We start from the raw sequence: 13069 nt of genomic DNA, 5'->3' as shown, positions 1-13069 counted from the left end.
TACTAAAAACTTATGGTGATGCAAAAAGTAAGACCTTCTTGTTATTGAATATGGCTCCATCAGGCCACTTCTCTGACCAGGTGGCTTCCACTTCTACTGGGCCATGTCTGGCCAAACATCTGCAGAGGAATGGCAGAATCACAGGGAAGAAGAAAACACTAGTATGAACTCTGCAATCTAAGGTGAGACGGGAGCTTAGGTAACAAATAAAGCTGATGTGTTTCAATACAACATTGTCACATGCATTTACATAGCCATGAACCCCTGCATCTACCCTATCCAGCGCCTGTCATTACAGAAACACAGAATTTACTGAGTGGGTCACAGTGCAGGTATTTTTGCAGTAGTATCTGCAGGGCTCCATACTACAGAAAGGAAACAGGCAACACAGTACATGGGAAACTCCAGAGAGAATTCAGTTGAGAGTATTCTCCTGATACTCCCAAAGAAGCTACTGAATCAAAAGTCTCACTGACAACTTGGTTAGCATCACCTATTGCCTGTGCCTCTCATTCCTGCTGAGCACTACAGCACCTCACACTCCATTTGTTAGTCATCACTCACCCAAAAGTTTTCAGGGTAGTCCCGGAGATTGAGCAACTTCTGTACGACTGTTTTCCGATCTTCCTCCCACTTGCGCTTGCAGAAGACTATCTCTAGGAAATACCACATCCAGCCAATGATAGGCATGTAGGAGAGCTCCTTCTTTGCAAGCACTTTGGAGCTCTGCAAGACAGAACCAAAGCAAGTTAAACACAGTTACACCACTTAAGGGTGCACTGTGGGTGCACAGTTAGACACAAACTGCTATCGATTTATATTGACCAGACCCGGTTTTAACACCAGTGTAAAAGCAAAACAGAGAAAAATAAGTTTCTCTCATATGACAGAACAGTCAAATCTAATCTCAGGTATCTGCATGGAAGACTTCCAGAATTAAATATGAATATAAAAATTAAATGTGAGTGTGTGTTACTCTATCCTACCCAAACACTGAAACCCAAAATTCTTTCAAACATGGAGGAATCCATGTAAATGACCGGAGCTGTATCAATCAAAATTCTTAATTCAATCAGATCCTGGCAGCAGCAGCTCAAGTTCCTTTAAGATATCTTGAAACTATACTTCTCCCCAAAGCTGGGGCATCTAAACATGGAAAAAAAACCAAAAACCCCAAAGAGAGACATAAAAAAAAAACCCAGAGTCACAGAGCCATTGCAGCACAACATACTGATGTTATACACACATGGCTTACCAACAGAAGAAATGTTAAAAACTAGAAACAACAGCAGCAATAAGAATATTTAATTTGTGCTCAGTTTTGTTTATGAAGGGCAGCAGTATTTAGAATAGCGAATTTCTCTTCAAAGCATGCTTCTGGAGTAGGAAAAAACAAAAAAGGACTCCTCCTGTCTCACAGGTGTGACAGACACTGAAGTGACCGGTCCAGACACTCCACAGGAAGTCTGTGATTTATCAAGCATTCAACATGTTCTGTAAATTAATCCTACTCCAGAATTTAAGTCTGTGATCGTCTCAGACTAACATCCCCTAGGGCAGGAGAACTGATTCCATGTGCTCCTTTCCTGTCTTCCAAACCAGCCCACCCTGGTGACCTGTCTTACATTTCACTGGGTTAATTAATCAATAAAATGGCACATGTGTGTTTGGTTCATATAGAAATTGTTGTTTCAGCATTTCCTAAAAAACAGTGACACTTTCTTAGAAGAAAGATAGGAGTAATTACAGTCCAGTTTCTGACTATGCTATTATAAGCTAGCCCATCAAAAAGCTCTGCAGATGGATTATAGGACATGTCATTTAACTAGAAATTACTTACTGGGAGAAGCTACCATCAACAGAAAATACCTACTATTATTTTTTTAGTCACTCTTGTTCATTTGGCTGCTACAGGAAGAGATTTGACCTAATTCTTTATCTCAGCTCATTTTTTCATCTGCTCTCCTTCTCTGAGAAGGAGAATACCTTAAATAATTAAGCTATCTAAAAGCTCATAAGACTGGAAGGCAAGTGCACATCACACAGCTTCACCAGCAACTGTTACAGAGAAGCAGAACAGAGGATGACAGAGACTTCCATGTCTAAGAACGCAGGAACCATCTCTATCAGAAGATTTACTGCTTTGTAATAATCGTACTCCCTCTTGAGCATTTGAGAATTTCATAATTTCAATGAAGGGCTCAGATCAGGCCTCCAAACCCCCTGCTCCCCTGAGAAGCAGCTGCAGTAATTTCAGTTTCAAGCCATGTTGTGCATTAGTCCCCATTACATGACAGCAGCAACTCTGAACCCAGCCTCTTCCAGCTCCCCAAACTGGGCACAGAGAAACAGGCTCTCCTTTTACCACTTTCCTGCACAATGAGGACAACAGCAGCCCTATCACCACCATCCCCCCTCCCCCCACCCTGCAAAAGAGAAGAAACCTCAACATGTTCTTAAAATTCATTTACACTAAGTGTTCAGTGTCATAAGAGCTACCATAAACTAATTTAAGTGTACTTGGCATGGAGTACACAAGGCCTTCAGAACAGTGTCAGAACAAACAATATAACAGCCCTCCTGCAGTCTTTAAAGTGCAGAAATTATAGTCCAAAAAGCTCGCTAAAATGACTGCTTCACCATACCTATTTTCTAATATTTTACATATTTTAAGAAGAGCGTGAGTTGCACAAGAAGCAGGAGAGAAGTTGCACTTGGCCCAGTGAAACCAAGAAATGATACTGTGAGATGAGGTGTTCTGCAGCACAGGTATAACCACGAAAGCACAACAGATGTCTGAGCTCTTCCCTGGGACACGTTCTTATTCTTTCACTGTGCCGATGCATTTTTAAAATTCAAAAGCGCTCTTTTTGACACACATGAGTACGACTCCTGAGATGCACATAAAAGTAAACAAAATCACCTCACACTATTCTATGCACCCATCTGTTCTAGGAGTAGAAGGAAGGCTAACAACAGAACTAATTAGAGAAAGGAAACTCCTCGGTGTATTACCCTGGCAAGGCTGTTCTTGTGAGGGAGGAATACATTAGGCCTCGCCTCAGAAGCTGTCATACAGACTGGGGAATGGAATGGGAGGCTGGAGAGCAGAGCTGCAGGAAGGAACCTGGGGGTCCGGGTCACTGGCAAGCTGAACATGAGCCAGCAGTGCCCTGGCAGCCAGGAGGGAAAATCCTGTCCTGGGGGCATCAGGCACAGCATGGCCAGCTGGGCAAGGGAGGGGATTGTCCTGCTCTGCTCTGAGCTGGGGCAGCCTCATGTTGAGTGCTGTGGGCAGTTCTGGGTGACACAATGTAAGACATGAAACTATTAGAGAGTATCAAAAGGAGGGCCACAAGGATGGTGAAGGGACTTGAGGGGAAGCTGTATGAGGAGGAATGGCCGAGGTCACTTGGTCAGTTCAGCCTGGAGGAGACTGAGGACAGATCTCACTGTTACAGCTTCCTTGTGAGGGGAAGAGGAGGAGCAGGCACTGATCTCTTCTCTGTGGTGCCCAGTGACAGGACCTGAGAGATTGGCCTGAAGTTTTGTCAGGAGAGGTTTAGGTTGGATATTAGGAAAAGATTCTTCTCCCAAAGGGTGGTTGGGCACCGAAACAGGCTCCCCAGAGCAGTGGTCACAGCACCAGCCTGACAGAGTTCGAGAAGTATATGGACAACACTCTTGGGCACCTGGGTGCTTCCTGGGGATGGTGCTCTCCAGGGCCAGGAGCTGGACTTGATGATCCTTGTGGGTTCCTTCCAACCCAGCCTCTTCTGCGATCCCTCTTACAATAGCTAGAGCTATAATTAGAGCTGTTGTGTTTCAGTGATCTACCCATGCACAGCTCCTGTGAAAATACCTTGCAGGGATAATCGCAACTCTAGTTAACTTCAGTCACTCTAACCTTCACATTCAGCTAGTTCGATAGAAAAATAATCACTAAGAAGTGCTGATTTATTCCAAGTAAGCTGCCTTCTTGAAGGAAGTCAAACATTTTCAGTGCTCAGAACTGTGTAATTTCAAGAGGTGTTTAATTAAATTACTGCTGGACAGGGACAACTTATCTACAATACTAACATTTTAATCCAGGTTAATTTATTTTGGCCAAGTTTGTTCAAATGACATACCCATGAAGTTCTCCTTTTATGAATGACTGCACCAACATCACCTTAAAGTTGATTTAGTGCATTCGCCCAACTATGCTGTCAAAGAAAGAAAACCTTGATTCTGCGTGTTCAGCCTCAGTTAATCAACACCTCTTGTTGAAAGAACACAACAAAAAGCATGAAATCAACGTGCAACTGAAAGTGTCAAACAAAACTTGTTCCCGAGATTTAAAACAATTTCATTGTAGTGCAAACCATTTGCAACAGCAATCTGCCTTATAAGTTATTTGCTATTCAGGCTGCCTTCAGCACTGACATACTTTCAACAATTCTGACTGCTCTACTTTTGAAATATATCACTCCTTAAAATTATACTCTCTGGGTCACCATGATGGCAAAGGCATGTTTCTTTAGTCCCTCAAAGTCATCAATCCAGAAATTTAGTTATTCTCCTAATTCCTCATGCTTCATTTTGAATAAAACATCTCCATGTTGGAAAGGTAACACAGACTTACGTTTAGCCTGAGTTTGGCTCTTTACCACTTCAAACTTAGTTTTAAAATCAGTTAATATATTAAAATGCACAAACAACCTATTGTGCCCACACACCCATTAGTCTCATACAGCAATATAAAAAAGTATCTCTCACACCTACATTTAATGCCACACTCAGCCTTTCAAACAGCAAGTTTCAACATCAACAACTCTCAAATAAAATTAAGTTTCCTGACATATGGAACAGGTAGTTAAGGTTAAAACCAGCAGCTACAGCTTTAAAGCACAGGCAATTTTTGCCAATCTCAATGTCCTCATCTCAGACAAATGGTTGTTAAAATTAATAAAAAAGCTATTTTATTGCTGCTTTGTCAAACCAAAAAACAAAGCAGTGAATCCAGGCAGGGAGTATAATAAAGTGCTTTTGGTAAGAGTCCTGAATAACAGCTCCTCCTCAGAACTTGTCATGTCCTAATTTTGAGTTCTGGTGTCCAGTGGGCCTTCTTCCAAGAGGATGGTTAGAAACCTTGAGGAAACTAAGGGCTACTAATGCATTTGAATGGGGACACAGTGGCTAGGCTGCCCCAACTAATAAGGTAAATCCTAGGACTGGAATGTCACAGATAGGAAAAGGGAAGGACACAGCAGAGAGCAGCGAACCTCATGCCATACACATGAGAGATCTGAGTCCTTAGAAGAACATTCAGGTTCATAAACCTAAAAACAGGCAAGAGACTATGCCACTCCTACTCCATCTCCCAAAAAAAGCAAACCCCCAAACCCTAAACCACACTGATAAATTAAAGCCACGCTGATAGAGCTTTATAAACCTGTAGGGATTATGGCAATTTGTCTATAAGGAGAAAGCCAGTCCAGGAGAAGAGAGATGAGAGGAGCAGACAATGCACAGGCTGAATGTCTCAAATAAGACCAGGAAAAGCAATTTTCCAAAGGGAAGGACTTTTTTTTCTTTTTTGGAACCAAAGGAGCAAGACAGGTTTACGGATGTTTAATATTGTTTTCAAATAAACAAACACAATGTCTGGATTTCAGCTGGAATAGAGCTAATCTTGTTCCCAGTAGCTGTGTTTTGGGTTTACAATGAGAATAATGTTGATAGCACATGGATGTTTTAGTTGTTGCTAAGCAGTGTTTACACTACATCAAGGACTCTGGCTTGTCACCACCCTGACAGCAAGTACACTGGTGGACACAAAGAGCTGGGAAGAGACAAAGCAGGACAGCTGACTCAAACTAGCCAAAGGGATATTCCATACCATTTGATGTTATGCTCAGTATATAAACTAGGGGGAAAAATGGCTGGGGACTGCTGCTAAGGAACTGGACTGTGGTGAACAACTTCATTGCGAATCATTTGTTTTGTACACTCTGATTCTTTTATCACCATCATCATTACCATTATTTTTCCCCCTTCCTTTTCTGTCCTATTCAACTCTACCTCAACCCCAGATTTTCCCCTCTCCCCCATCCCACAGGGAGTAAGCAAGTGGCTGTGTGGTGTTTAGATGCCTGGATGATTAAACCATGACAACCAAGCAAAAAAATTACAACATTTAAGTGCTTCATTAAAGAAATGTTCAAGCTGCAAAATAGGGAGAGTTTGAACACATGCTTGTGACACTCTTAAGAGTGTTACTCTTGTCTACCAGAGCTGGATGTCACAACAAAGCCATTCTGCCTGCTGCAGCCAAGCACAGTGAGCTCCAACTCCTTTGGCTCTAAGCTGTCTTCACCTTCACCCTCTTCCCCCACCCCAGTCATCTCTCCTTTCTTCACTGGATTAGTTAAGACAGAAAAGTGACAGAAAGAGTATCTAAAACATCACCAAACAGGGCAGACAAGCATCATAACAAATGCAGGAGACTACATGTGCAAGATTTCCTTTTCAGCAGCAGACATGAGATAGCTGAGTGAGTTATTGGCTGATACCCAAAGTTTGCACAGAAACTTCATGGAGTAAACAATTAAACATCATTAAATATAAACACCCATTGGCTCACAAAGTCCCTGAGCTACAAAACACTGGAGGCTGCAACACCTTAGAAAGCCCTCTGTATACTTGCCTTTTTCCTATAACTCTTTTCCTAAACATCATGTAAGCCCTAAACAACATGTAAGCCCTAATGGTTCTTACATTCTTAACTGTGCTGCCACACCACGCCCTGAAACTTTGCACAGTGGAAGCTCAGGTAAGGCAGCACAAGTCAAACCAACCTACACTCACCATCACTGCACAATCAGCTACCCTTGCACTGGGCCAAGACAAGTACCAGTATACCAGTAGAGACAATTTAATCAGGAAAATCACAAATGTTTGGCGTTTTCCATTCTTTATGGTTTTTTTTTAAACATGGCCTAAGAAGAACTTGGGCAATTCCTAAGAGGGAAATGCACTGCTTTGTTAAGTAAAGACATCTATGCAAATGAGAGCACGTGGAAACTATTTCTTCTGGGAACAGTTTCTGGGAAGTAAAACCACAGTACAATACTCAGGACTGAAATAGTTTTGTGTTGGTTTTTTGCTAATTTGTTTTTGTTTTGTTGTTAAAAAATAAAAAAGCAAAACCACAACCAGCATAGATCAGTTCCTAAAATAATCTTAGGATTATTTGCATAAATGCAAACTGAGTAATAAATGCAAGCAGCCAAAAAAAAGGAAAAAATATTTTCAGTTACTGCAGCACAGTAATTTCAATAGTTGTTTCTCTGTTGTGGTTTCCTTATGTGTAGGTAACAACATAAAAAACTAAAACAAAGTCCTTATTAGCTTGGAAAACTGTTTAAAAAAAATTGCAGCTAGTGAGATTCCATCCAACCACATCATATCAATGTAAAATGAGGTATTTTCGGCCTTGTATGCCCCTATTACTTAGTACAGAAACAATCCTTCCATTTTCTACATTGGTGTTTTCTGAAGAAGCACCGACCCTCAAAAACACAGCTCTATTTAGAGAACTGAGGCAATTTGGCTTACAAAATTAGACTGCACTACAGAACCACTGGTTTTTGCACTTACATTTGCCTGCTAGGAACATTTCCCTACCTCTCTACTGTTCCATGCCATCCTCCAGCTCTGTGCTAAAGTCCCAGACAATATGGCAGAACTGTTATTCAGAAGCCAACAGACATTTTGGTTACACAAAGAGCTTGTAATGCTTAGGTTCACTTTCCTCCACTTTTAAGGCTCCTTTTTATGTCTTTGTTTTGAAAGTGACAGGAGTGGTGCTTAAACATCCAGAAAACGCACAAGTTGTCCAAACGAAAGGCCACAAAAATCAGAGGTTTACACAATCCAAGGTCAGAACTTTTGACAGTATCAAAGCTAGAAGGATGCTGCAGAACACTGCCAAAATGAGTCATTGGTCTTCTTTCTTATGAGGGAGAAACCCTTATCTAGATCCTTTATAAACAGAGAATATCTTCACCACCACAGAATGAAATCAGGCTGATTTAGGATGCGGCTTGAATTATCCCCATGATCTGACAGGGGAAACAAAAAAGCAACCCTGAAAACAAATGCACATGAACTCCTAGCTTAATGTAGCAGTGTATCCAACCAGGAATAACTCATTCCTCCCCATCTCTTACTGCTTTTATCTAGTCACTGCTGTTACGTAAGATGGCTGCTCTTTCATTCTGAGAGAGGCAGGCTACATCATTCAAACTCTAGCTGTGGATTTCTAAGATTACACTGTAAATAGCAAACAAATTCTGTAATTTAACTGTGAAAGAATCACGGGATAGCTCATCTTTATGCAGCACAAACTGCAAGAGTTACTTAGTAAACACCCAGAGAGAAGTAACTGTAATGATCTCCACAGGTTAAGAAAATATCTGCTTCATCAGCTTTAACTGCAATGCTTTTAAAATTTCTGTGGTTTCCTGAGCCATCTTGTCTCCACATACTTGCACTGCACTGTTTTAGGTTCACCTCTAATTCTGGACAGCAGCCGAGTGAAACTTGAGCAAGGATCTGTTGATTCAGAAACACAGCTAACTTATTTTGATTTTTTTTTCACATCCAAGAAGATTTATCTTAAATACTAAGTAACTCACCCCCAGGACCCCAAATCTCTCACAAAAGTTCCAACCACAGAGAAAGTCAATTTCAAAGTTGTGATTAAGGATTACGATGGCATTCTCCTTCCCGTACTTGTGGTAACTCTCTGGATCAGTGTAAAGGGTGCAATCGGTGCCTGACCACCATTCCAGCAACATCACCATCTCTGAAACAAAGAACAAGAAATAATGTGAATGTACACAGTATAGGCAAAACCACAAATTAGTAACGTTGAAAACATCAGTCACCTCAGTGGCATGTGGCAAAGAAAGTGCTGTAATGAACACATGAGAGCGCTGTTTAAAGCACAGCTACCTTTACAAGCTGGAAGGTGGTTTCTCAGCAGTATCCTAGTGACTATCAGTTCCTTTCAATTTCCTATTTGCTTTTATCAAGCCCAGGCTAGTACTGTACGCTTTGTATTTGCTTTGCTTGGAACTTTTTAAGTCTGACCACAAGACTTGTGAATCAAACCTTTATTTAGTGAAATTGCTCTGGTCTGGGGCACAGGAAGTTGAGGTGAGTCAGTAAAGACAAGAAGCCTGGAGAGGTCTATCTCCATGGAGATGGAAAAAGAAAATCTAAAAGCAATGGCTCTCCTAAAGCAACCCATGTCTTGAGCTGGGGGTACTGTGGGACTAAATGAAAGCTGTCTGTCTGACACTGAAAAGGAATTAAGGGACACATTTGCTTCCTTTCAAAACTGTCAGGGAAGTTGTGAATCAAAGCAAAGGTCTAATGCAAGAGGTTATCCTTTGTTAAGTGAACCATATCTCCCTGGTGATGAGTGCCTTTGCTGGAAGGATGAGACATCCAAGATGCTCTCTTCTGGCTTAAGATAAGCCTGAAGGGACCAAAAATGCTCATTCACCTCATGAAAGATCAAAATCAGGCCAGTCTTCAAAACACATTTGAATTCCTTTCCCTTTTGGCCCCCTACAACTAGTGACAGGAAACAGAAACCAGCCAGGAACAGGTCTACATTTCCAGTCATCAGGAGTAAAATTAACTGCCTGAAGCTCTTGGATGACAGTGTGCTGTACGCTGGAGAAGAGCATTAATGATATGAATGAATTCCATCTTACAGCACTACAGGCAGGCTAATAGACAATCTCTATTCAGGTAACATTACCTTAATGTGATAAAAGCATGTTTATGATACAGATAAATGACTGACTTCTCAGTCCACCTGCTTACTTCTAATTGGGGAATGACTACTGCAGCAGGAGTACATGATTACTCAATGCATGCTATTATGCATCAAAACAATAGCCTGAGATGTGGAGGGAGACCTTAATTATGCTAACCAGGGAATGGCAGTTTTCACTGACTGCAAACTAATTTTTCAGTGAAAAGCAAAAATGCTCACAACTCAGCGAGGTAGCTGTAAAGACATAGAAGCAATACCTTGAAGACTTCCCTGCCTTGTGAAACACATTTAATGTTATATTTTTCTAAGGTCATAGCTTTCAATTAAATTTATACTTGAAATAAAAGCCCTCCACTCCCCGAAACACAGCAAAATTGAATAATAGCTGGGGGAAAAAAATCTGTCCCACACTTTGCAAACCTTTGTGGAATCTACAGTCATATTCTAGGCCAGAACATAATCATAGAAAGGAAATTAGTGACAGGATATTTTTTTATAATATATATATATATTATAAATATATAAATATTATAAATATATATAAATATATAAATATTATAAATATATATAATAATATATTTTTATAATATTTTGCTTAACTGGGAATCCAACCAAGAGAAAAAACGACTGCCACATGACTTTTCTCTTTTTAACACCTACTGCCATTAAATCTATTCCCTGGGAAAAAAACCCCAAAAAGGCAAAGATAACAATGATAAGGCTCTCTTGACAAAAAGATTCAACTTTATCTGAGAAAAAGTCATCCCACTTCAAGTGCAGATTTTTTATTTATTTTGTCTTTTACTAACGAATTTGAACAAAACTAGTAACGTACCATGAATCTCACTATACAGGTGTGCCACATGCATAGAGCTCTTCAGTTTTATATATTCCATTTCAAAGACATTTCAAAAAAAGCACAGGCAGATATATTTCTTTATGTGCTTTGATTTTTCAGGCTTCACATAAGCAGGATTTTTGTTTGAATAAACACTGCAGAAATAGGTCCCTATCCCTCACCTCACATGCCATTTGTCACTGACGTGCTCAAACAGCTGCTGCAGAAGCAGAAAGCAGGCACTGAACACCACTGTATTTAAATACAGTAAATACCATCTGCCTGCCTGTAATTTCTTAATGTGTTTCTTTCCCTCATCTTCCCTACTCTTCCTTTCCCCATCTTCCTAGCCTCCTTTCTCCTTGTGGATCTCAAGTGACGATAACTAGTGTCAGTTTGTGCTACTCTTGCATTGTGTCACCAGCTTACTTCCACAACCTTCCAGAGAAATTTATTACCCAGCAACCTGCTGTGGTGGCTCAGCCACACAAGGTCACCCGTTCACACTCTCCTCCCTCCCTCACAGTACAGAGATGATCAGAGGAGGCTTCTTCCTTTGTACACTGCCATACTGTATAAGCAGAAATCAACTGCATAGTGGGAAGAAAAAAAATTCTTTTGCCCCTTTAATGAGGTTTTGGAGTTTCAACACCACAACTGAGCTGATGAATACATATTCAGTTTGTGAGGGCTCCTACCTCTCAAAGCAATTCCTCCAGTTACACTGTCAAACAATTAAGGCAAAGGAAGGAGAAAAACCATAGGAACTTGAAATCTCCACTTCCTGCTTTGAAGACAGAGTCCTTGTAGTGCATTACAACTAGCTTCAGAAGAAGCTGATGGCAGAGAGAAATCATGACTTCAAATACTTAATATGGATACCCTGTGTGCTTAGGAATTTTGAGCTCTTTTATCTTTCTGAAATAAAAAAAACCCACACTCATCTTGCTTCAAAGAATAACCCTACCTCCTGCAAGAGTATATCATTTCCTTGCCCTTCACTGCACAAATCTCAGCTGCTTCAATGCCAGTACTTCCAGAACAAGTAACAAGGAAAAGAATCTCCAAGGCAGAGCTGAACTGTAAGTCATTATATGAAAAATAACATTTAAGGGGAGAAGGGAAACACACAGAGTTTATTGAGACTTTCACATCAAAGTTTTACAAGAATGAATCATTAAAACAGTTAACACTGTCCTGCTGTAGAAGGTGTTAGCAATTCCTTGAGCTAACTATTCTTGATAAGGACCAGATGACCTGCTGTCACCTGAATGTGCTATCCATTCTGTGATTATGTGATAAACCATGGAAACGTTTGCTTACAGGATTAACTATAAATTACCTATTTTAAAATTCCATTAAAAACATAATTCTGTATTGACTCAATAGGTACAATAATTTGAAAATCTCAAATAAGTGCATAACTTTAAATAAAGAGCTACAGAACTGTTTCCCTCCATGACATTCTTCATTTCCTTTAATCCCTTCATTTTCTTTAATCTCTGTATCAAGGCAACACCAAGAAAAAGAACTCAGAAAATTCTTATGGGAATATATGGTAAAAGCACAGCAAACTCTCTAATACAAATAAAAGCAAGACAAGTGGGCAAGCTGTGACCATCATTCCAAAGAGCAGACTGTGAATGGCTGCATGATGAATGACTGCACTGCATAAAACACTGGGGAAAGCATTTTAAAAAATGCAAAAATAAGGCTAAAGACAGGTAGCATAGTTTAGAGTCTATGCCTGTCTATGGACTTGCAATAACTTACTACCTTTCCAGATTTTCAGACAACACCTATTAGGGGCACTTCCTAAGTATTTTTCATAGAATGAAGTCTACAGGTAACCAAGGAAAGCAAGTCTGTATCTTCCCTAGGCTACTTAAAAGCCCTCTGTGCATCACAGACAGGGTTAAACCTCTGAATTAACTGCAAAGGTGCCTAAGAGTTTTTCAAAATACTTCCAAGTATTGTGAAGTATTTACACAGGCTATTCTGGTGTTTCATTCTGCCGTCTAACCTGACCGGGCATTTATTTCTGGTCTCTACTTTCATCTTCTCTGCAGGAGCTGCAAGTAACTGTGATGAAAACTTGAAGGCAGGAATTCTGCTTGCATTGATTAGGTACATGAAACTAGAGCTCAGAGCTGACTATTTCTACATTAAAATAACTTACTATTATAAAAAAAAAATATGTATCTTTCCTGTGAGGGGCAACAAAAACTAGTTCTTGGGGGTAGCAAACCCTGCAGCTGGAAAGCTAAGCAATGCCTCTCCCCCTTCCCAAGGTAAGTGGGAGGTCAGGAGGTCATTCAGGGAGCCCAGCCAAAGCATCAGCTTTCCAGCTTCAGATTCTCTTCCACACATGTGCTGCACCAACCAGGTATAAAATG

At 40.5% G+C, this 13069-nt stretch overlaps 1 protein-coding gene across 4 annotated transcripts in view; it reads right to left on the bottom strand.

The window, feature by feature from the left end:
* The window catches only part of AGPAT4 (1-acylglycerol-3-phosphate O-acyltransferase 4), a 72722-nt gene that overhangs the window by 24819 nt on the left and 34834 nt on the right, over positions 1 to 13069 (bottom strand). For all 4 annotated transcript variants that reach the window (XM_086877993.1, XM_086877995.1, XM_086877996.1 and 1 more), the window contains 2 exons: positions 8682 to 8851; positions 565 to 726 (listed from right to left, as the gene is read on the bottom strand). In XM_086877993.1, coding sequence (XP_086734119.1) covers positions 565 to 726; positions 8682 to 8851 — 332 coding nt within the window. The remainder of the gene's footprint in view (positions 1 to 564; positions 727 to 8681; positions 8852 to 13069) is intronic.

Source organism: Cyanistes caeruleus, chromosome 2 (assembly GCF_971803275.1).
Source record: "Cyanistes caeruleus chromosome 2, bCyaCae1.hap1.1, whole genome shotgun sequence".
NCBI lineage: Eukaryota > Metazoa > Chordata > Aves > Passeriformes > Paridae > Cyanistes > Cyanistes caeruleus.
The sequence above is the reverse complement of the archived record's forward strand: the minus strand, read 5'-3'. Positions and strand labels throughout refer to the sequence as shown.